The 24,953-nt window shown below is 38.1% G+C and overlaps 3 protein-coding genes across 7 annotated transcripts in view; 2 read left to right on the top strand and 1 right to left on the bottom strand.

The window, feature by feature from the left end:
- Positions 1–14,717, top strand: part of arhgef10 (Rho guanine nucleotide exchange factor (GEF) 10) — a 41,498-nt gene extending 26,781 nt beyond the window's left edge. For all 3 annotated transcript variants that reach the window (XM_079386079.1, XM_079386078.1, XM_079386080.1), the window contains 6 exons: positions 365–576; positions 711–868; positions 3,134–3,276; positions 4,900–5,074; positions 11,459–11,581; positions 12,739–14,717. In XM_079386079.1, the coding sequence (XP_079242205.1) occupies positions 365–576; positions 711–868; positions 3,134–3,276; positions 4,900–5,074; positions 11,459–11,581; positions 12,739–13,232 (1,305 nt within the window). In that variant the 3' untranslated portion in view covers positions 13,233–14,717. The remainder of the gene's footprint in view (positions 1–364; positions 577–710; positions 869–3,133; positions 3,277–4,899; positions 5,075–11,458; positions 11,582–12,738) is intronic.
- Positions 14,718–15,509: 792 nt separating this feature from the next.
- On the top strand, positions 15,510–20,976 carry LOC306850405 (kelch repeat and BTB domain-containing protein 11-like). Of its 2 annotated transcripts, none has more exons than XM_079386033.1 (2): positions 15,510–16,024; positions 16,601–20,976. In XM_079386033.1, the coding sequence occupies exon 2, from the start codon at positions 16,843–16,845 to the stop codon at positions 19,006–19,008; it is 2,166 nt and encodes a 721-aa protein (XP_079242159.1). In that variant the 5' UTR covers positions 15,510–16,024; positions 16,601–16,842; the 3' UTR covers positions 19,009–20,976. The 2 variants fall into 2 exon arrangements, with proteins under 2 accessions (XP_079242159.1, XP_079242158.1); XM_079386032.1 differs by having other exon boundaries at positions 15,516–15,591.
- A 414-nt stretch (positions 20,977–21,390) lies between these two features.
- On the bottom strand, positions 21,391–24,886 carry ppie (peptidylprolyl isomerase E (cyclophilin E)). 2 transcript variants are annotated; one of them, XM_079386031.1, is made up of 11 exons: positions 24,796–24,876; positions 24,540–24,638; positions 24,395–24,438; positions 24,171–24,197; positions 23,986–24,067; positions 23,741–23,844; positions 23,166–23,289; positions 22,817–23,002; positions 22,490–22,632; positions 22,092–22,144; positions 21,458–21,622 (listed from the first exon to the last, which is right to left on the bottom strand). In XM_079386031.1, the coding sequence occupies exons 1-10, from the start codon at positions 24,824–24,826 to the stop codon at positions 22,109–22,111; spliced, it is 876 nt and encodes a 291-aa protein (XP_079242157.1). In that variant the 5' UTR covers positions 24,827–24,876; the 3' UTR covers positions 21,458–21,622; positions 22,092–22,108. The 2 variants fall into 2 exon arrangements, with proteins under 2 accessions (XP_079242156.1, XP_079242157.1); XM_079386030.1 differs by lacking the exon at positions 22,092–22,144 and having other exon boundaries at positions 21,391–21,622; positions 24,796–24,886.
- Positions 24,887–24,953: the final 67 nt, after the last annotated feature.

Here is a 24,953-nt window from a genome sequence, read left to right as displayed (position 1 = left end):
CTGTCAGTCTGGTGTTTGTATGTTTGTTCCCAAATTGCACTTGACCTAAAATGGCATTTAATCATTTTAAAGCTCATTTGCACTCTAAAAGCATCATTAAACACTGGTCTGTGTGGGCAGTGTGAGTGTAAGGTTGCATTAAAGACTTTTATGCTGTATTTACCATATAGAAGGTCATAAAATAATTCTCCTCTTTGAGACACCTAAGAGCCTTCAGTGATGGGCTACACTCAGCATGTGTCCCATCGATCTGAGACATCACCTTTGGAAAAAGCCTCAGACTTTAGTACTCAAATCAGTTTTGTTGAACAGTTTGAAGGAACAGTGAGATGTGTAGATTCTGAAATCATCTCTTTCTTTTCAGGTGGCCAGCTGCACCAATCACATGGGTCAGGTCTCCATTGTGGCATTGCAGAACTCAAATCCCAAAGTAACCGAGTGTTTTAATGTGGAGTCGCGTATTCTCTGCATGACGTATGTGCCTCTGGATGAGCCCTTGGAAAATGGCGAGTTGAAGCCCGAGGACCGGAAAGCCAGTGACACACCGACTGTGTGTCTGGGAATGGAGGAAGGCAGGTGTGTACATCAGCCAATACATCCACAAACACCATAAAAATGAAGAGGAGAGTGTGATGCCTTTTATTTGTTTGTCTAGTGATTTATAGTCTATTAACCGGAGTCTAATCTGATGAATTGACGTTATTTTTCAGTATATCTGTGTATAAGAGCAGCCAACGGTCTAAGAAGGTTCGTCTGCAACATTTCTTCTCCCCTGATAAGTCCAGTGTCACATGTCTGGTGTACAAGAGTGGATGTCTGTATGCAGGCTTGGTCAGCGGTTCTCTGGTCGTCTACTCCAGAGCTGATGGTAAGAAGTTTTTTTTCTGCAGTGATCCCTGCTTGATTTTTGATAAAGGTTTAATTTGGTTGAATGCGTTTGATTTTTATTTTGGTATTAGGAAAAGTAATCAATCCATCCATCCCTGCTGAAAAAAAAACAGTATTGGGTGCCGGTGTCCTTCCTGACTAGCTTAACCAACAGCAAGATTTTCTTGGTCAACCAGCCAAAGCTAAATTTGCTGCTGAACAGCATGGCTGTGCCAATAAGTAACCAGCATAAACTAGCCTAAATAACCAGCATAAATTAGCCTAAACTAGTCTAAGTAACCTGCATAAACTGGATTAAGCAGGTTTCAGCAGGGAGTGCTCTGGAAAGTGCTCAAGGAAAGTGAGACATTTAAAAATATTTTTCCCCGTCTCTCATTAATTCTTTCCACAGCTGTTTTTCTCTCTGGGACACTCATATTCCATTTCACTCTCGCTCCAGTTTTCTGGTGCCTGAGACACAGATATTTAGTCAATAATTTAGGGATATTGTTTAATACTCTGATTGAACTTAACTGACTTTCTAATGACACTGTTGTGTTAGGATGATTATATATTATGGTTTCTACAGAAATATTAAGCAGCACAACTGTTTTCAACATTGATATTGATTGATAATAGTAAGAAATGTTTCTCGAGCCCCATATTCAAATTATTTTTTAGAGGCTCACGTGACACTAAAGACTGGAGTGAAAATTCAGCTTTGCCATCATAGGAATAAATTACATTTTAAAATATATTCAAGAAGTAAAGCGTTATATTAAATGAACAATATTGTTTTTACTGTATTTTTGATCAGAAAAAGAGCCAAAAGACTCCAAACACTGACTTTAAACAGTAGTTTATATAACTGTATTATAATGCTTTTTAGTGTTCTGTTCTCAGTATTCACATAATGTAATACTTAACGTTTAGCAGTACTCATAGAATGAGACAAATACTGCACTTTCGGAAATGCTGCACAATTCCAGATGAATAATGTAAAACAATAAGATTTTCATCATGTGGTAGCGTTATCAGATCATGAGCCTTGTGTTCTCAATCAAAGTCTGTCTTTGTTTACATTTTACTCATTCAGCTGAATACGGAACGTCTTTAGTGGTAATGCATTTAATCACTAAAATGTGTCTTCATTAAAACATTTTGTTTTTCCTCTTGCAACCCTGCTCATCACAAGTCTGTTTGAATCAGAGCAAGAGATGAAGAGAGAGGGTTTGGGAATGCTGTGTAGGCGCTGGTGTTATGTAATCAGAGCCTCTTAAGGCAAGCAAGCTGAATAAAGATCTGCTCAGATACGCTGGAGGGTAGGAAGATGCAGGCAGAAACAGATGCAGGCTATCAGTGATTTGTGAAGATTATTATGGGTCAGTGTAAATGTTACTAAGCATGTTGTAATTCTTTTTAATAATTATTTTATTTTATTTTTTTTCATTCTCTTTCCATTTTATCTTTCCTCATTAAAAAATGTCTATATCACGTCACAAAATATTAAGTAGCACAACTGTTTTTAGCATTGATTTAGCAGCAAATCAGCATATTAGTATGATTTCTGAAGGATCATGTGAGTCATTTTTGCTGAAAATTTGGCATTTTAAAGTATATTTAAAAACAGATGTTTTAAATTATTATAATAATATATCATATTACTGTTTTTAATGTATTTATGATTAAATAAAGGCAGTCTTGGTGAAAAAAATACAATTATTAAACTTACAAATATCTAATGTGTTAATGGATTTCCCATTATTTTATTCACTGTATATTTACACTTGAGTTCATTGCATGAATCAGATTCAGAATGTCAGATGTCAGAATGTGTTCTCAATTGTAGCTGGTAAAGAAGGACTGCAACAAAACTGATCCTGCAAGAGGTTTTTCGGGTGAAAAAGTTGTACTAGTATTTCCACTGTGAGAGGTGTTCTTTCACCTCGATGATTGTCAGGTCTCTCTTCAATAAAGCCTTTGTGACTTAAACAAACACTCAGCACGCCCTCTGAATGCTGTGAGGTCACTATATTTCTGCAGGAAACCCACACACACAGTGTGGGTGAGGAGCACAGGATGTAGTGTCAGCCCTACCCTCTGTGTGACAACATCATTCGTAACCTTTAACCTAATTTCTCTCACACAATCAGTTTTACACCAAATCTCTCATACTCAGTGTTCACAAGCTCTATCTTCTCTGTACATTTACAAACATTGATGTCTGAGGTTCAGATTGTCTTCAAGTCTTTACTCTCCCTCACAGACGGTTCCTGGGTCGAGTCAGGAGCCCGTGTGCTGAAGTTGGGGGTGTTACCAGTTAAAGCCCTGCTGGTGGTGGGAGAACACGTCTGGGCCTCATCAGGAGGGCAGATCTTCATCATTAGCACACAGACACACACTGTGGAGGTAGTACAGCACTTTTCACACATTTCTATCATGACAACTCTGAAGATTTTTGCATGGGAATGGATATGACAATGTAAACGTATTTTCTTTTTGCTACCCTGATGCTGAATTGTTGCTGCTGTTGGTTATTGCTGTAGTTGTAGATTATTGCTGCTGCTGCTGCTGCTGCTGCAAGCAAGTATAGGAACTTGCTAGTAACAATTAATATGCTGATACGGTGCTATGAGTATTTAAGACATACTGCTGATGCACAAGTAACATATATATATATATATATATAATAACCCGTAGCAGATCAATACAGGTGGAGCTGGGGAAGGGGGAGGCAACAAGAACCAATCAGCTTGTGCCAAGTCGTTTAACGCTGTGAATATCATCATTTACATTTACAGGTTTACAGGTCCCATCAGCCTGCACCATCTACAGTTTCATGACAGAACTTGGCATTTCTGCACCTGTTCTGAAATGACCAGGTTTTAGTTTAGCAAAAAGTCTTACAGCCTACAAGAATCCATTTCTTACTATAAAATCCAAATATTTTTAAGGTTTCGTTATCTTTTACTGGAAACACCAATATAAAACATATATTAATATTATAAAACATATAAATATTTCAAAACATGTACCTACAATGATTTATTTACACCTAGGTATCAAATTTATGATAATTTGATAATGACTTTAGAATTAATTAAGAGGTGTTTTCCCACACTGTCATCTCATCAGGTCTTTAATAGTCTGTTGCAGTATACCAAATGGGCAGAACATTGCATGGAAATGGGCTTTAGACTATTATTTGCATATTTAAAGATATGTGTGGGTCTATATTGTAATGACCTTATACTGTGATGCCACTAAGAGCTGTCTATAATTTATCTTAAGAGAGTGTAAACTCTGTTTCTTCACTTAGTCTCTCAGCACATAGGGCCAGAAAGGCCTGCTGTGATCTCAGAATATTAAAGCCATGTGTTCTCTCCTCTGTCTCCTACACGCAGACACTGACACACTGACCTGTTATCCAGCCAGCATCACTAAGCTCATTACCCTTCAACAGCTCTGCTTCCTGTTAAACGATTGGCTGGAATGATAGAGAGTGAAGGATGAATATGTGAGAGGTGTGCTGGAAAGAAATACAAACTCAGTGATGCAAATAGAAAGTGTTGTTTGAGATCATCTTTAATGAGATGAAAATCACAGATTCTGATGTGCAGAAATCCAAGAGCCAGATTGTTTCTATTTTTTCCAGTCTAATAATGTGGCCGTTCTGATGTGCTGGTGGGAGACACATTCGTCAAACCCTGTTAAGTTTCCCATTGCAGTTCCTTGTTATTTTGTTTGCTCCAGCAAAGACATCAAGCTGTAGCATATCAGAATCTAAATGTCATCCTCTCCCTCTCTGAGTGAAGTGGGTCAAATCACAGTCTCTTTTTCCTTCTCTGGACCTTCTTTTGGGTTACCTCATTCCTCAGTTCGGTAAGTTACACAGGCAGATTTTTCCAGAAATTAAGCCAAGCAAAATCAGGCCAGTGTTTTCCAATCCAGCCAAGCCTATGTAGAAGTATGTTTGAGTTCAGATGCTTGTGTATTTATAAAGTGTGTGTCTGTGTGTGTGTATGTTGACAGCGTCAGTTTGAAGCTCATCAGGAAGAGGGAATGGTCGTGTCCCACATGGTGGTGGCCGGGGTTGGGATCTGGATATCCTTCAGCACCGGCTCCACACTCCGACTCTTCCACACAGAGACTCTTGACCACCTGCAAGACATCAATATTGCCACAGCTGTCAACAACATCCTCCCAGGTACAGTATACTATGTTACATCAACACAAAACACTCAACCATAACAGACGATGCTGTAAATACTCTGCTGGACTACCAGTAGAGTTGCTAATGCAGTTCTTACTAAACTTGTTTTTGCAGCTTATATCCCATTAAAAGTATTCCCTGCTAATACTGTCATTCTCAAAGTTAAGCCCTTAGAGACAGCTCCCTGTCATTTGTAGTCCTCAGATAGTGGCAGAGTACAGGTGTGTTGTTTTGTCATGTGATTCTCTTTCATGTGGAAGAACAGAATTAAAGTCTCTTTTAGAATCACAGAGCCATGTTACTTCATTTAAATCTAAAAAAAAAAAAAACATCTTGTTCATTTCCTTACTCAGATGATGTCATGTTGGTGTGCATTTCTTCTTCTTAAAGCAAAATAAAAAAGGTGTCTGTTTTTGCCATTATTGAATTAAAGCAGGTAGATTTTAAACCTTATTTGTTGAAAAGTTTTGTAGGGGAAATCAGGGGTTAAGTCTCCTTAGTGTGGCAGTATTTCACATTTTTACTCCTTGTGTTGTTTGGATTTTATCCAGCATTTGTTTTTAGTTGTTCTGAATGGGCCGTTTGTGTTCAGGAAGCCATTCAGAGAGTGATTATACTAGAAATGACCTCAGCATTGGTTTTTTGTTCTCTGTCTTTCTGCTTTTTGTGGTGGCTACATAATAGCTTTAATGCGTGTGTGTGCTGTTATGTTCGAATACTAACTTCTCAGTGATCGAAAAGTCCGTATTGGCCCTAAATAATCCTTGCCGAATATTCCCAAATTAACCAACCGTGTCAGTCGGGCAGCAGGCATGTTTGCCACTTTAACACCAGCTGGGTTTAGGACTGGGGCTGTAATCTTTTTGAATCGTAATCTCTGCCAAAATGTCTTTTCTTGATTACTTCGTAAAATGCAGTCTAAGGAACTTAGTCTTGCACAGCCAGATTAAACAGCATGAGTTTTGGTCCATATTGCATCTTATTCTGGCCAAGAACCACCTACTTAGACAGGAAGAGACCCTCTGACCAACCAATAACAGTTTATTTTATATTTACGTGGCATTTTGGGGGCAGGCATCTGAAACATTTAGCAGGATAGTAGTAGAAATAGTATAACAGCCCATTTAATAGAACACTGGAATGGTGGTGGTGTGGTATTTTTTTTGCATTTGTTCATTGCAACATCATATGACAGTGTCTATCTTGAGATGTGTTTAATTATGAAACCTGTGTGATGAATGAATCAAATGTGTTGAATGTATAGATAGGGATTGAGTCACTCGCTGCACATGTGCTCTGTTAATGAGAGGGTCGATTCTTCATTCTCCAGGGCTGAATAAAGAAGCTTTATTTAAATCTCCATAGTGACAGGGGAGTCCAGGCACGCTCTGACTGTGTGTTGGGAGTCCCTCACTGAATATGTTGTCTCGTTCTCTCCTTATGTCTAAAATCTGCATGCTGTTCTAGACCTGGGAATGGTAAGGATTATTATTCATAATTACATTACTTTTGGTCATTTATGTAATTTTTTGTAGCTCTTTAGGCTCTGTGAAACACATGAGCGGCCTTTTATTTATATGTAAATTATTTGGCAAAGGTTATCAACACGGTAGCTGATTGAACGTTAATTAATGTCTTTAGCGCTGTGAGTTTATCCAAAAAAACTAAATTTGGTCCATTCATCATGCAAAGCTATAGTACTTTAGGTAATTTGGAAACCTGCTGCTTTCAACAAAAGTAACGTTTTCAGGGCTCCCTGCATTTTTCTGCAAGATTAAAAGCTTGGTTGTTTAACTTAAAAATGAAGAAATTAAGGCAGCCATAAATATGAGTATTGTAATTTTACAGTTGTACTGTAAAATGTAATTATTTTTGTTTCTAAAATATTTTTTATTGTACAAGTCAATATTACAGTAGTAATGCTTCCTATTTTGTTTATTTTAATACCACTCATATTGGTATGTAATAAAATAATTTTAGAAGCCCTACAAACTAGCACAGCTTTAATAAACTGTATTTTAAATAACAATTGCGATTATTTTTGAGAAAAATCGCAATTAGATTACAAGAGAAGCCAAATCAAGCAGGCCTAATCTGAAATGCCCTTATGTAACATCGGCAGTATATTTCCCCACCCCACTTTGTATGTTCAGTAGGAAGTTAGGAGCATTGCGAAAGACCTGGTTTAGATGCTATGCTTCTGTGCAGCTGCAGAACAATGTTTTTTAATCTATTATTAGATACATCAAAGATTTGTTTCTAACAGTCCATGCTCATAATATTCCCCTGACCTTCATTAGAAGAGGAAACTGCTCTATCAGCTCTATCGCAGTGTTTTGTTTGGATAGGGAGGGTTTTTTCTGGAATCAAATGTTTGAAGGAAAATGTGGTGAGGTTGAGTAGAGTTCAGCAACCCCTCGCAATCCCTGTCTGCATGGAGACATCGGCCACAAAAAGGACTTTCTATGTGAGAGTATCAGGGTGTGTCTCTGACTGCAGCTGTAGTTCCCATGCATGCTGATTCACTGCTGCTTGAAAGAAAAATCTTGCATTTTTAGGACCCCTAGTATTGTAGTTTTAGAGGTTACTCATTTTCACATGACTGATTAATAATTCAATAAAATAGTCAATTTTTGAGCACTTGTCATCATTGATGTGCATTCACACTACCTGATTCTACATAGAACACAACACTCTGGACAAGATGAGTCCTGCTAAAGTTTCTTTTGATCTGATTAGTCAGATCTGAGTAATCTGTTGGCATATCTCCTTACCTACTGTTGTTACAAGGGAAAACTTCCTAGATTTGGTGGCTAATAATAATATGGGCTGTTGGTACCTACTCGTCTGGCTTTGAAAGGCTTAATTGTACAGTTTTAAAAGGGTGTGGACCTGCCAGATTACTGTTTAATTCCCTGCAGAAATATGTTTATTGGAAGGGTCTACATCAAGCTTTAGTTGGTTACTTTTTTTAAAGATTTTAAGTTATACAGCAAAAGATGCATTGATTACCATCAGAATTGCTTTGTAATGTCATATGGCATCATTGAATGCAAGATTTCATTGAACAGAAGAAACTTTTTTTTTTTTTTTTTTTTTTTTTTTTAATTCCAGCACCATTTTGCCTCCGGCTGGCCAGCAGAATCCTTCAGCTTGGTTGTGCTGAGTATGTCGGATCATGCCCGCTATTCTTTAAGCTCTGGGGCTTATTTGTCAGGGCAGGATTCGTTCATGAAAGGCAGTGCTGGTCGCCTCCTGTGCTTTGTTGTGTCTTTACTTGTCTCTGAGGTGTTTCTTGGGATTTTATGGTATTTTATGCTCTTTCAGTTCAGTGGCTCATCAATGGAATGATGTGAAGTTTAAATAGCCTTGAACATTTATTGCTGAGTGAAACTGACACTGTATGGAAATCCATTCAGTTTCAACCCTCAAACTGAAAAAAAAAATTGCTATTAAAGAAGGTAGTGACTCTTCAAAGCATTTTTCACCTGAAGAATTTTTTCTCACAGAAAAAAATTGGTGTATACTACCAAAGGAGGGAAATTCATCTGTATCATATTTCTGTAGCTCCTGAGTTTCACTTGAGTACAGCTGAATACAATCATTTTGCATGGCTAGCAGTCACCTCAGACAGAGAGAACCTGAAACCCTTTTGATTTGTGTTCAGTAACGCAAGAGCAGATTTTCGGATGAGGGATTGGTAGCGTAATTCCTTTGTGTTGTGTCCTGACCTTGGAGAGATGGAGACTGTCCTGAACTTACCTTACAGAAACCTGCAGCTGATGTCACACAATACTTTGTCTGTACAACAGTGTCTTATGTAACATTGGCTGAAATGACTGGCAGACATGGTAATGATCCCTTCGCTTGGTAATGGATTTTACAGCTGCTAAAAGATTGTTTGCGTTCCATATGTGCTGGGGTTTGTCTGTTATTACAAATGTACCAAAGCTCTTTGAATCCATTTGTCATTATAATGCCAACAACCACCTTTTTTATGAGTTGCAGAAGAGTCATCCTCTATCAAGCATTGAGTGAAAGTCTTGAAATGCATATTATGGCCTTCATGGAAATTATTAAGACTGATATCAGTGTGTGTTTGTGTGTGATACTACAGGCGGTGGTATTTGTCTCTGATGGCTTTGTCTCCTGTGACCCAAATACTCACTCATGTGTGCAGTAATGGCACAAACAGAGCAGCCACCACAAAAACAGCTGCACTGACTCTTGGGGTTCAGATACATCTTCATTATTGCATCAATTATGTATGGACAATACGTTTAATTTTTAAAATTGAAAGGATGTTACTTTAGGAACTCTTTTAGCCCCATTAGTGGTTAATGCTAGGATAATTTTTTTTCCCTTAGTGTCTGAAATTGCACAATGTTTAATTTTCCTCCAGCTTGTTAGATCGGCATTAGAGCTTATGAAATTCTGGCATGTTGATACTGGTTGTGATTTGGTTTGTTTAAATATAATGAACTGCATTACAGAGAGTCATTTTTCATGTTGCTCATAAGGTCAAATTCCCCCCACCATCACATCAGCATGAGTTGCTCATTGACAGATCAGTTTTGATTGTTCTTGACATGATTTATAATAAAGTGTGTCAGTCTTTTGATGGTGGTACAAAGACATCAGCTACAATATCACTCAACCAGCAGGCGATTAACTGACCACAACAGCTTAGCTTGGTTAAAACACCAATGACAGCTTGTACAGATAGTCTTATACAAAATAAATTTTAAACATGATATTCATTATTATTAGGAATAGTAGCGTATATTATATGGAGGTTGAATCAGGGTTATTAGTTAACTAAAACTAAAACCATAAAAATACAATAAATGTTAACTAAGATAAAGTAAAATATTCAAAAACCTGAACTTATTTTATTTCAGATCAACTCAATGCCAACTCAGTCTGCCATGTACATGTCTTTATGTCCCTCTTCTGAAGGTCAGACTGGAGACACAAACACAGAGCCCACAGCTAAATCTATTCTTGGATGTTGGAGATGTTGAGCTACACCACAGCAGCCAGATGACGAGAATGCACCACACAGACTCTTTTTATAAACATAAAGGACCCTCTCATTTTGCAGACAATCTTGCAATATTTTATTTAGAGTAACAGATAAAACATACAAAGTGTACAAAGCTAAAATGGGTCTTTCTCCATTGTCCATTAGGAGGACTGAACAGTTGTTGATGAAGTGGCCTTTTAAAACTTTTAGGTTCTTTGTGACAGATTTGGTCTACTACAGGACTTGCAGTGAGACACTTCAAAACTATGCAGATGTTTTTGCAAACTCAGCCCTCATTTGTTTAGTAACAGTCCCCGATTAGTGTTTCCATGGCTAATGTAATGATCTGTGAAGTTCAGAAATATGAGCCAATCCTTTCCTAACAAGTCAGTGAGCACTAAAGAACAGCTGAATAGGATATTGTTCTCTGATACTTCAAACTTGCAGACTGGTCCTGACCAATCAGGTCTTTGAGGGTGTTGACCCATAGATGGGTAACAAAAGAACATCTTTGGCCCAATGACATACTACTTTTTAGTCACAGTAATAAAATTCCAAACACATTATTGTTGCATTTAAATAAAAGTTTCTGAAAAGTCTAGTGCATAAAATCCTTTAACCCTCCCATTGTTTATTTTAGCTTCAGAGTTCTTACAACAGGTCCTAAAGTTTATATTCTCTATTATATTTTTAATTGGAGTAATATACTTATTATTATTAATAATAATAATAAATACAACATTCCTTACAATTTCTAAATGTGCTTTTATAGTTGTTGTTGTTTTTTTAATGTTGTTTGTTCATATATTCTTCACCGTGTCAATTTATAGCATGATCTTTACAAATAATGGGGTCAAAAAATGACAATTGCTTATGATTTTATTTAATCACCAACATGATAGTAATCTTAAATAGATTTAATATCATTCATAGAAATGTGACTGGACTGGACTTCAGTAGCTCATTTAGAATTTTTATTTCATTAAAATGATTCCACTTAATGTACAGTACATGATGTACAAATTTAGAGTTGTTTGTTTAACCAAATATTCTGAACATTTGGCATTCTTTTCTTTCTAATGAGGCCTCCCTCCCATTTATAAGTGTGCACCGTGTCAGGTTTCTTTGGAAATCAACTGCTGTTCAGCATCATCCCCATAGTAACCTACCCACACATGCTGTCGAGTTCCTACCCACACAGCCTAGCATGTGTGGATGATGTTATTATTCCACTGGGTGAATGTTTCACCAAGTACCTCTAGTCATGAGTGCTTGCCACAAGTGTTTTATAGTATGTGTTTTTCTGATTTAGTTTGCAGTGCAATTAAATCAAATGAATTGTTCCCTTTCAGGACAGCAGAGAGTCTCTGTGAGCAGTCTGTTAGTGTGTCACGGACTGCTGTTGGTGGGGACCAATCTTGGGGTCACAGTGGCCCTGTCTGTGCCCAGACTGCAGGGCATCCCAAAAGTCACAGGTGGGTTCTTAACAAGTCTTTAATTCTTATTGCTGTGAAATTGTGCTAACGGCAGAGGTTTGTTTGCTGCCCAGTGCACTGTGGGTAATTTTAAGTCTGTAGCACTTTCAAATACTGCAACTCGGCAGAAGTTCAGGAACAAACCGCACCCGACAATGAAAATGGCATCTGCCTCAACTTTAATTTTTCCAAACAGTCAGTGACTATTATTGTTAACAAAAACTTCAAAATATAGCTGAATATACCTGATTAAATAAAATATAAATACTAGATGTTAACTTTTTAATGTTTAAACTTTTAACTTTTTTTAAATAAAAATGAAGTTAAAAATTAAAGATGTTGTCTTGTAGCCAAAATGGTAGCTTTTTATTTTACAGTCCTTTTCCTCATGTACATACTATGTACTATGTACTATAACTAGGTAATAACTAAGTACTAACCCTGAACCTACCCCTAAACCTAACCCCATCCCATATAGTTACCTTATATTACCAGTACTTTCTTAGGAAAGTACACTGTAAGTAGGCTACATGTAAGTATACGTACTGTAAAATAAAGTGCAACCGCCAAAATAGTTAAAAAGTTAAAGTTGAAGTACTATAAATGTTCATTTATAAAAATTAACAAATAGGTCCCTCTTTGTTAAGTGGCCTTAACTATTATGCACTTACATTTAAATTAAAAATTTAATAATGTACATGTTTTTACATTGTACTTATATTTTAAAAATGATCTGCATGTAATTACATCTGTAATTAAGTTCTGTAATTACATTTCTAATTACACTGTTGACCATCCCTTACACCTTGAGCCTAACCTTACCTGTATCCCACCTCAATAGCAGCAAAAGTGTTTTGCAATACAATATGCACACAATAAGTACATTGTGCTTATTTTTTATGTAAGTACTTAGTAGTTAAAGCCATTTAATATAAAGTGGGACTAATAAGTATATGAAATGATTTTATTTACATTTGAGAGGTTTTTTTACTAATTATTTTTTGTATCGATGAGCTATATTATACTACTCTTATATATTTCTTTGTGTTCTGACATTTGTGTGTGTGTGTGTTTTATCTCTATTTAGTTTATTTTATTCTCCTTGAGCAAACTTTTTAACGTCTTTGTCATTCATCTCCCTCATTGTCTTGCCCCAGGTCGAGGAATGGTCTCTTTTCATGCTCACCATGGCCCAGTCAAGTTCCTCACGATGGCAACAGCAGTGTGTAATGTCTCCCAAGCAACCATGGCTACTCTCACCTCCAACACACCCAGCCAGTGCCAGCCTGGGGCCCCCGAGGTGGAGGGAACCCAACTGGACGAGAACTGCTCTGGGGTGGGGTGCAGCAGTACCAGCTCTCCCTCACATGCTCCAGTTGTCCAGGACTCCCTGTCCTCCTCATGTGGGTCTCTGGCTCTGTCTCAGGGCTCTTTAGAGCACGGCCCAGAGGACGGGGCGATATATGACTTGCTGAACGAGCCGGCACACTTCCAGAAGGTCAAGCAGACTGAGAAAGTAAATGTGAGCTCGTTGTTGGTGGTATCTGGAGGGCTGGGACACCGCAGAATCAACAGAAAAACAAAACAGTCTAAGCACGAGGAGATGGTGTCCACCATTATGGTGTGGCAAATACCACTGCCCAGCCTGTGAGAGAAAAAGAGGTATTCAGAGAACGGTGAGGATCAGGTTTTAGTTTGGATGCAGCTGCACAAACACCAGTATCCATCGCTCTTTTGTTTCTTTTATTCATCTAACGATGCTTTTACTGTATGTCTTCATTATAGGCCATTGCACGTCAGACATGACCTTGCATTCAGTCATGGGCTGACGGTGGGAAAAAAGATTAATGAATGATGGGGAAAAAAAAGAATGTGTTCCAGGAATGAACTGAAATACCAAATACTTGGCCATGCATCAGTGAAATGTGTTTTACCACTTTCACCCGAATTAAAAAGTAAATTTGTGAAAATGTCAGTACCACTGCAGTGTGATAATATTCAGGTCTAATTGTGGTAATATAACATTTTTAACTGCTACATATTTACATTTCACAAAAGAAGTAACCGAACATCTAGCCAACTAGCAAACAGCAGAACCTTTCCTATCATTTTTCACATTTTAAACATGCTTACAGTACCTGCATATGTTCAGCTCATCAGTTAATTTCAGTTGTTTTTCTTTAAAGAGCATTTCATGAAAGGAAATCTCAAAATGTTTGCTTCAAGGAATGGTTGTTCTTGTAAAGAACATTGGTTGAATCTGGGCCTATCTGAGGTTTATGGCCTTTAGATTAGCCTCTGTGATCGGCTACAACCTGTGACTGAATGACTTGTATGGGATTCTCTGGCGGGCCAGAGATTCTGTTTGGGTCCTAAAGTGAAGTTGGTGTCCTGTTACAAAGTTCAAGAAAAATGGCATTCCTCCATAATTCTAATTTAAAGTTAATGCTTATCAATATTTAAAGGTATGAAAAAGGTATGGAAAAAGCTTTATAATTGTGATATGTATTTTTGACTTGTATATTAACAAATATATACCATTGTTTTAACCAGCGTTCTTTGTATATCTGTGCAAGTGTGATAGATAACCATGTGGGATTTCTATTTGTTCTGTTTTCAACTGCCCCTTTTTATTTTTGGTCCCTTTTTAGTTTCTTTTTCCTTTTGAGGGACTGTAACTGCCAGCTCATACATAAGGGAATGACCCAAGAAGAAAATCACATTTGAGGCTGAACAGAGGTTGAATGGATTTCTGTGAAATGCACTTTACCAAGAGCAACACTGGTTTGTGGGAAAGTTGACATGGGCATGGATGGAAGGAAAGTTGTGAAAAAAAAAAAATGAAAACGTGTAGTCCCCCCCCCCCTTTGTATTTCCAATGTGATGTGTTTGAGAGAATTTTGTCTTGAAATATTCATTTTGCTAGGTGCCTGCCTAAAAGGGAAATTAAAAAGGCAATATTTATGATCCCTTTACTATGATGGTTGATTATTATTGGATGTTTATATATTCTCACTTGGATCTACACACTTGAGTGAGAATATTAATATTTATATAAATGCAGGTAATATTTGAACACAACTTGAGAATCAAACACTATGCACCCCTAAAATAATAAATTTTCAAAATGCCAAGTAAATAGTTCTTAATTATTGTATTTAGAGTTTTTAAGATAGCTAATCTTTGTTTCTGATCTGATATCGGCATGTCATTATTTAGAGTGGACAAAACTTCTGATGTTTGAGATACAAATAAAGTCATCGGTGCTATAAAAGCACTAGCACTAGATTTAGTTGTTCTGCAGAAGGCCTTTCCTCCCTCCTAATATATGCAATGCTTTCAGTCTTTGTGGGCTCAGGGATCTTTGTGAGTCCCCTCAGACTGAGAACAGCTGATGTGTGTATTTAGAGGGCTAATAGTGACATCTCAGTCTGACCATGTGCTGCCAGGCTGACAGACAGTTTCAGCTCTGATCTGTTGCTCTCTGAAATGGAGTAGTTACCCTGGTAACTCTCTTGAAGATTGGTGTAGCCCATCAGGATGGAGAGTAATGGGCTTCCTTAATGTGCCCATAAAACTTCACCGCATTTGAGAAGGCCAGATGAAGTCATGCTGTTCTTTTTTCCTCCTTTGAGTAAAACCTGAAATTAAATTTTTTTTTTGTGAGCTTTTTATAGAGTGGACATGTATATAAACATGTATTTTTCGTTTCATGTTGTATTTTCTCAACAACATGAAATATAGTCTGTGTTCTTCACGGATTGAGCCAGTTTACTGTGCTTTAACGTTTTATTGAAGAACATTAAAATGCTTCATCACAACATTTAGTATTTTTATTTAATAAACGTTCAAATGCTCTGCGCTTGGGAGTTCCCGTTGTCCGTTGCGCAACATCCTTGATTTGGCGGCGCGCTGCGCGTCTCGCGTAGAGTGTGCAGGAACGTCGCGCCGCGCGCTCACCGCGGATTTGATCAGCAGCTCTAATGTGAAGAGGGTGAACACAAACGGAGGTGTGGTTTAGATCAATAACTACCTCAGCCTACAATAAAATAAAAAATACTGCAAAGCACTCCGAGGGTAGAGAGGCGGTGTCGATCAGATCCGGAGTACAGGGTCGCTTTATGGAATATATTTCGTTTTATTCTTTTCATTGAGATAATTACATTTTGTGGACTCAGATTCTCCAGTCGAGGCTTTCAGACGCATACAGTTGGTCGAGGATGAGGAGGAGGAAGAGAAGTTTTCACTGAACTGCCGTTTTATTACAATATGGGATGGACAGTGTCCCTGTGAATGGTTAAGCGGTCTGAATTTGGGGAAACTCAGCCCTCATTGACTGATGTGAGATTCCCTGCAGCGCGGTGTATTTAGATCTACAGTCACTGACTTACATAAGAGCGCTTTGTGTGAGGAATTGCGCAAAGAAATTCCGCCGTTTAACGCGTAAGTACCGGGTCTATTGAATATATTCAGGATTATTATTTCAAAGACTAACGTTACTTTATCTGTCTGAAAATGCCTCATCTTTTCCTCGGCGTTATTAATATATAGGCTACCTCTCTGTCTGACGTCCGCTGTACATTTGTTTTTAGATCTATTTAAATGGGCAATTTAACAAACTGTAGAACATTAACTAAAGGTGCTGTTTCGCGATCTCTTTAAGATTTAATCCATAATGCTCCGTCAGTAGGTTTGCGAGCAATGCGCATGCGCATTAGAGTGTCTTAAATGGAGCATTTCAGTGTTTTGATCAGTGAGGGGTACAGCAACTCATGTGATGTTCATGATCTATATTACTGTTACTGCAGCAGACGGATTATTTGCATTGTTGAAAGGAATAAATGAAAGCTTTTTGCCTATAAGAGCACCACTTGCTATTAGTTCACTTTAGAAGGTGTGTTTTAATTATATTTTTAACATTAACTTTCTAATAATTTGGATTAGGCCTACAATAAATTTGCAATATGTAATATGAGTGTAATTATATGGATGAATAACTTTGTCTTCTTTTCTCGGAAGGTTTGTGGACGCTGAGGACAAAGGATCTTCTCTTGATATGTTTATTTTTGTTGTTTACCTGGATGAAATGTACACTGATGGAACAAACAGCAAACCTGTCCAGCTAGGACACACCACTGTTGTCTCTGAAAGATCATTACCCCAATAATTAGAATCTGCCAATCATTCCTGAGGCTCACTGGGATTAATTTAAGTCTACTCTTGGGAAAGGAGAAACTTCTGAGTTCCTCTGAAAACACTAAATGTGTGACAAAGTGTACCACAACTACAGAAAGATGAACAACACTCTGCAAGACAGAAACATGTTCACAGTACAAGCAGACGTTATATTTCACGCAGCCAACCCTGACTCTCCAGAATCACCCATCCCAGTTGAAGGGAACAATAACAATGTTCCGGCTTTGGGGAAAGCAGGCATCCCCAACATGGAAATACTGCAGGGTCTCCCAGGTACATGGGATACATCAGAATCTGGAGGTTTAACTGACAACAGGAGTTTGGGAAACAACGGCGCTGTAACAGGTGCAGAATACGCACAAGATGCTGTCTCTAGTGACAGTGGCTTTCAAGAGCACATACAGCCTCTGGACTCATCTAGAGCACAAAATCTGGACCTTAGTTTGAGAAATATGAGTGAAGCTTCAAGTCAAGGAAACATTAGAGAAGAAACAAATGGAACAAAGGTAGCTTCCAATTTGGCACCCTCTCTGTGCTTCAGAGCAGAGAACAAGAACCAAATTGACGAATTATCCAATGTCCTAAAGGATGATGAGGTGGTTCGGAGTCAGTTTGACATTAAAAATGTCTCCTCCACCTCAAAGGACAGAAATAGTTCCTATTCAAGCTCCCAAGAAACGAGGTCACTTGAAAAAACCCTGGGATGCTTTATAAGTTCTTCTGAAGGAGCGGATCAGACCCGCTACAGAACATTGTTTGGACAGACTAGACTGGAATCGAGCCAAGGGCTAAAGCAAACTGGATCTGCAGTAAGGGAAGCTCTATCTGCAAAGGAAGAGCCAAATTTAGTCATAGAGGTGGGCGGACAGAAAATACAAGCACACAAATCAGTATTAGCCGAGAAAAGTGATTATTTTAAGGCTAGGCTCTCTCGAGACATCCTGAAGGTAAAAGGAATGAGCTACAAGACCTTATCGGTGCTTATAGATTATGTTTACTCCTCCCAGATGAACGTAAGCAAAGACAATATTGTGGATGTCATCACAGGAGCAAAGATCCTGCAGATGCCCTGTGCAGTACAAGTTGCTATCGACACCATATCCACACAGATCACACCAGAGAACTGCTATGAAATCCTAACAATCGCCAAAAAGCAGCGTCTAAATGAACTGAAAGAAACCGCCTATCGATTCATGAGTGACAACTTTCTCCAGGTTCTGAGAGATCCGGCGGTCTACGGGCGCCTCACGGGCTCCGAGAGAGACCTCATACTGCGCAAACGGATGGAGAACCGCCAGTGTCTGATGGTGGCGGAAATCAACGATGTGTTTGAGCGTGTAGGAAGTAGACCGCCCAGCAGAAACAGCAGCCGTCCCCAGAGTCCTCTCTCCATCACGTCTTTTGAGGACAATCACATGATCTACTACTACAATAAGAGCAGTAAGGACTGGCACACGCTGACCGTCATGCCAGAAGACATCAACACCAGAGGCTGCGGTATCTGTACCTTGTACAACTACTTGTTTGTGGCCGGCGGGATCAGGGGAACTGGGGAGAAAAGCAAAGTCTCGAACAAAGTGTTCTGCTACAATCCCATCACAGACCGCTGGAGCGAAGTCCGACCCATGAACCAAGCACGGTCACAACTCAAACTTGTCTCCATGGATGGGAACCTCTACGCCATTGGTGGTGAATGTCTTTTCACGGTGGAAAAGTACGACCCTCGAATGGACCGCTGGACGGCGGTGGCTCCTCTACCTAAAGGAGCATTTGCGGTAGCTCACGAAGCCACTACGTGTAACGGCGAGCTGTACGTCTCGGGAGGGTCTCTGTTCTATCGGTTGCTCAAATATGACCCCAAGAGAGACGAATGGCAGGAGTGTCCATACAACAACAGCAGGAAAAAGTCCACAGACATGGTGGCTCTCAAGAGCTTCATCTACCGATTTGATGTAAACCGTGAACAGGGCATCAGCGTCTTTAAATACAACACCATTGTGAAGATGTGGCATGACTGCGCCTCCCAGCAGCAGGGCTGCACACTGCCGTTTCGATGCGCTGTCATCGATAATTGCATCTACTGTGTGAATAAATCTCAGACTCTTCAGTTCAGTGTAGAAGAGGATGGAGGTCGATTCAAAGACGAGTCTCTGAAAGCACCTGTGGAGGCCAAAGGGATCTTATTCCCCTTTGTTCTCAGCTTGCCTGAGAGAGGTGGAAGAATTGCATGAGTAGGATATTTCATCCCCTGGATGACTCTTCGCAGTCGTTCCAGACCTGAAGAAAGAGAATGCCTGGTCAATATTTATAGATTAAACATTATCTCCAGAGAAGTTCAAGAAACCAGCACGTAGTGCTTGAAACTGGAATGTGTTTCTTTGCATGGTAAGAAGATCATGTAAAACAAATGTATGTTTGGCGCCTTCAAATCACAGCTCCACTATTCAACTTTAGGAGATGAAGAAAGTCGTACATTTATAGCTCATTTGTGCAGTCTATTCCTTCATTTGTTTTGTGCACTTTGTATCGGATAGTAATTTAGGTTAAACTTTGCTGCTGGAATTTGCAAAAAAACTTCAAAAAATTCATTTGTATAAAGGCTGGTTTGTACTGCACTGACAACCCTGACCAACAGCAATTCCATTTAACAATTAAATGTTTTGTTTCTAAACACTGAACTCTGACCAACTCAAACACAAAGCAAAAGGGGTAAACACATTGATCCCACTAACTTAACAAACTTCTCTGTTGGTGCAGTGTGAATTAGCCTTAAAATGGCAATTAAGAGCACAAATGAACAATTGAAGCACATAATGTAATAATGTGACCCTGTTTCCTAGCAACAGATTCTATGCAAATAGATTTTGAAGTAAAAAAAATTATAAATTTTTTGAACCACATAGAAAAGCCTGCAAAAAATAGCTCTCAATTCTAGAACTTTGATACAGCAGGGGTCAATAAATGTTCTGAAGCAGCTGAAGGAGAAGCCATAACATTTGTTAACATTAGGGAAACATTAAGAGCACAAATCACTTGACCTCTGTAACTGCTGCTACTCAGATTTTAGTGGATCATACAGGTGTAAAGTTCAGACCAGTGCATCTCTATGACAGCACACTCAGCAGCTCATTAGCTCTGAGACCCTTTTGCACTGTCATTGGGGAAAGTCCAGAAGGCAAAAAAGTTTCTGTTCCTTATTGCTGAATGATTGCCAAAGATAAAAGTTGATATTTTGCAGGCAGACAAAAAATAATTTAAATTGCATTCTCATGAGCAATACATTGTTTGTTTGCAAAATGGATCATTCATCAGTGTTTTAGGATTTAAGATCATACGGTTACGTCGCTTGTTAATGAAGACTGTAATTACAGTACAATACATTTATACATAATAAACACTTCAGATTCTCAGACATCTGTGATCAACGGATAGGGAGAAAATATTGTCTTGGTGTCGTCGTCTTATGAATTTAGGCTGAACCCATCAAAGACAGATCACCGAACACAAAACATTCATATGGTGTCCATGGCATGTAATGAGGCATTATATATAATTTATAACTTGGATGTTGCATTGTGTGTAGACACCCTGTGATATTTAGTGTCCAGGAGCATTTTACTGAGATATAATTGTTCACGCTTCAGTATTTCCCCTAGACATTTCTGAATTGATTGCGGATGTGGATTTTCTAAATGTTTCTTTAGTGCAATTCTGTTGAAATAAACTTTAAATATGAATGTTGGTATGATTATGAACTTGAATGTGAACGTTTTCGTATCTTTTTGAATTAACCCCATGTGCTTTAATAACTTTTAATGAAGCTTGACAAACAACATAATTCCAGTAAACATCGTTCTAAAATTAATCGACTGATGAATTAATCATAACTCCTTTCCAATTTTGCAGTGGTTGCCTTTGTGTGGTAACTGCTTTTGTCTTTTTAAGATGTTTTAAAATAATGTATGCCTGATAATTGGAAAACTCTTCAAACATTCAGATGAAAGTGTCTATGACAGTGGTCGTATGGGGGTGTGTGATTGGGACATTGCTTGCTAGGTTGCTGATGTGTATAAACCTATTATGCTTTTAAAACAAATGGCTTAATGGCTTCACTTTTTCAGTGGCTCTATGTCAGTTTAACATCTCATAAACTAATGTTTCAGTGTTTACAATAAAAGATATTTTGGTTTCCTGGTTCATTATTTTAGCTGTTTTACAGTTTGTTTTTTCTGAAGAAGCAGAACATGTAAAATGTATCTTTATGGAGATCATTGAGTGACCTGAGGTTAAGTGTCTGACTCAAGGGTACCATGCAGACTGGGGAGGAAAAAAGTCATTCCTAATCAGGACTGAACCATCATGCTATCAGTAATTGGAATTAAATGTTCTTTGTAGATAGATCTGATTTCATTCAATGAGCACTGCTCTTTTGGCAGATTATCTGTTCTGTAGGGTGTGACATGGCTGCAGAGGTTTTCCTGGAGCACTGATGCCATCTAGAGGATGGAGTCAGTAACACATACACTAAGAAATGACATTTCCTAATCTTTCACCAAATTGTAGAGGTTCACGCTTAAATCCAACAAATATGTATAGAAGACTCGAAAATGAATAATTGTTATAGTATTATTGTTCACTTGAATGACAACTTGTATACAGGACACTAATTAACAGAAGAAAATGTGTATAAAAGTTTTATTTGGATATTTACAAAGTACTACAAAACACTCTCTGTCTCTCACTCACACACACACACACACACACACAGTGTTGAGTTCACACAAACTCTCCACAGTTGGAAATGATGACTTTCTGTTTGGTTTTCCCATCTTTTGATCCCTGAGCCTGAGGAAACAATATAGACACAAAACAGGACTAAAAAGCTAACCGAATAATTTTATTCAGAAAGAATGCATCAAATTCATTCAAGATTTTTATAATGCAACAAAAGATATTCATTTCAAATCCTTTTCTTTTTAACTTTCTATTTATCAAAGAATCATTAAAAAATTATCCATAACCGTTTTCAACTTTGATAAGAATAATGTTTCTTGAACAGCAAATGTGACCCTGGACTACAAAACCAGTCTTAAGTCGCTGGGCTATATTTGTAGCAATAGTCAAAAAAAAAAAAAAAATAGTTTGGGTCAAAATTATTGATTTTTATTTTATGCCAAAAATCATTAGGACATTAAGTAAAGATCATGTTCCATGAAGATACTTTATAAATTTCCTACTGTAAATATATCAAAACTTACTTTTTGATTAGTAATATGCATTGCTAAGAACATAATTTCCAGATTTATGTTCTTACCCTCAGATTCCAGATTTTCAAATAGTTGTATCTCGGCCAAATATTGTCTTGTCCTACCAAACCATACATCAATGGAAAGCTTATTTATTCAGCTTTCAGGTGATGCATAAATCTCAGTTTCGGAAAATGTATCCTTATGTGGTTTTGTGGTCCAGGCTCACAAATAAGCATACTGGAAAGATTTCTGAAAGATCATGTGACACTGAAGACTGCTTGAAAATTCAGCTTTGCCATCATAGGAATAAAGTTACATTTTAAACATTAAAATAGACAACAGCTAAATTGTAAAATATATTTAGCAATATTAATATCAAATATATGCAGCTTTAGTGAGCATGAGACTTTTTTTTTTAACAATAGTGAAAAACAGTCCTATTCTCCCTCAGTCGGCAACTCACCTCCATGGCCCGGAGTACATCCATGCCCTCTATGAGCTCTCCAAACACCACATGTTTGCCATCCAGCCAGTCTGTCTTATCAACAATGATGAAGAACTGTGAGCCGTTAGTGTTGGGACCAGAGTTTGCCATTGACAACAGACCTATGAGCACACAGCAAAAAAAAACAAAAAAAACATGAGACCATACTTAATTTAGATTCGACTTCAACAAAAATACTTACTGATCCTTACTAAACATTCAATTCTCAAAGGCTGTTGCAGATAAACACAGAAATATTCTTCCAAAAAACAGACACACTTCTGTCAATCTGAAAACTCATCTCACCTGGTTGTGTGTGTTTTAGGACAAAGTTCTCATCCTCAAACTTGCGTCCATATATGGATTTCCCCCCAGTGCCATTGTGGTTAGTAAAATCTCCACCTTGGCACATAAACTGAGGAATGATTCGATGGAAGCTGCTGCCCTTGAATCCAAAGCCTTTCTCATGCGTGCACAGACAACGGAAATTTTCTACAGGAAAACAAACAAATAAAACAGCTATGTCCAAAGGCATGTCGCAATGAAAAAGTTGCGACAGATCTTTTCCTCCATATTGTGACATACACTCGAGTGAAATTGATTATTGAAAAAGAAAAAAAGGAGGAGCCTCTAAAGTTGGTTTCGTGATTCTGACCTGCAGTCATGGGCACAACGTCCGCTCGCAGGAGGAAGCGCAGCCGGCCAGCAGGTTTGTTGCCGATCTTGATGTCCATGTAGACCTGTGGGTTAGTTCTGCCTTTTTTCGCTGGAGGTTCTCCCTGCTCAAGAACACAAAATACAAATCAGAAAGTATTAACGATAAATCTCAGAATTAAAAAAAAATCTAAAACAGAACAGCTTATCTATAAACAGCTATTATATTACAACTATAACATTACTATTACAATTAGGGCTGCAAAACGATTAATCGCAATCAAAAAAGTTTGTTTACACACTATGTGTGTGTACTGTGTATATTTATTATGTATATAAAAATACTCACGCATACATGTATATTAAGGAAAATATTAAACAAATAATAAATAAAATATTTTAATTTATATATAATATAAATTATATACAAGTATGAATATATATACACACACATTCAAATATTTTTAAAACTGTATACATGAGCAAACTTTTATTTTACATGTGATTAATCGCAATTAATCTTTTCGCAGCCCTAAACACAATATTATTATTACTATTATATTACAACTTTCCCACCTCCTGTGTATTTGTATTGGCTGATTCTGCGGCTGACTCCGCCTCCTCGCTCTCCTCAACAGTCTTCCCTGAGAACTTCTTCAGCCAGTCGTCTTCCGACCACACTATGAGCAGAACAGCAATGAAAACGAATTTAGATTTCATAGCCATGCAAGTAATGAGTTAACAAAACATTATCAGTGAGAGTAATAGAAAGACAAGCAGGAGATTTATTATGCACCCTATTGGAACCAAAACCCCCTCACCTGGTCGAGAGGAGCCCTCTTTAATTCTCATGGGTTTGGCGATGTTCACCCTGATGGTCCTGCCAAACAGCTCCGACTCATTCTGCAGAACACAACACCAAACAGACATTAACCTGGACTCTTGCAGTGCACATGACTGAGTTGGATTTTATGAGACCATACAAGTCAGTGGTTCAATAACTCACCATGTTATCAATGGCAGCTGCTGCATCCTGGAGAAAAAAGCAGAGAGAAATTTAAAGATTAACAAAGTTTATCTTTTATTATGGCTGCAGACAAACCAGTAATGCAATGGTGGTTTGTGCAAACTATAGGGAGCTAACGTTAATGAGGAGCAACGCAGTCTCGTTTTAATTTGAGTCGATGATATTTGCTATTTTAATTAAAGAAGTATTTAGCAGGTATTCACCTCTGCCAGTTCAAACTCGATGAATGCAAAGCCCCTGTGCTTCTCTGTAGACAGAAAGAGTCAGACATAACATGCGTTATTTGTATAAGTGCGTTTTAGTTTTAATGATAAGATTGTATTTTGTGAATATGTGTGTGTTTGTCACCTGTCTCATAATCTAACGGGATCTGAATATCTGTGATATCACCGAAGGGAATGAACGCAGCGTGCAACACTTTCTCATCCACCTCCTCCGCAAGACCACCTGAGAAAAACAAGACCGTATAATTGACTTGCTTTTACGGCTACCGAGGATAACCGGAACCGCATCACTAACATGCATGTGATTGTGGGATGAAATTAGCGCACTGTGAGAGCGAAGCGATTATTATTTTGATTTATAATTTTGATGTTATTCTTACCAATATAAAGAACACGTTTGCTCGCCGCCATCTTGCTTGTAACCGTTGACTGTCTTCTTCGTCACCTCGAGATGGTGTGTCGCCCTCTAGTGATGCGGAGGACAAATAACATCACAGAAATACACAACTGCAATGGATTCAGTTTTACTGCTAATTAT

This window comes from Barbus barbus (genome assembly GCF_936440315.1).
Source record: "Barbus barbus genome assembly, chromosome: 30".
Lineage (NCBI taxonomy): Eukaryota > Metazoa > Chordata > Actinopteri > Cypriniformes > Cyprinidae > Barbus > Barbus barbus.
Note: the sequence above shows the minus strand (reverse complement) of the source record. Positions and strands in the feature narration are given on the sequence as shown.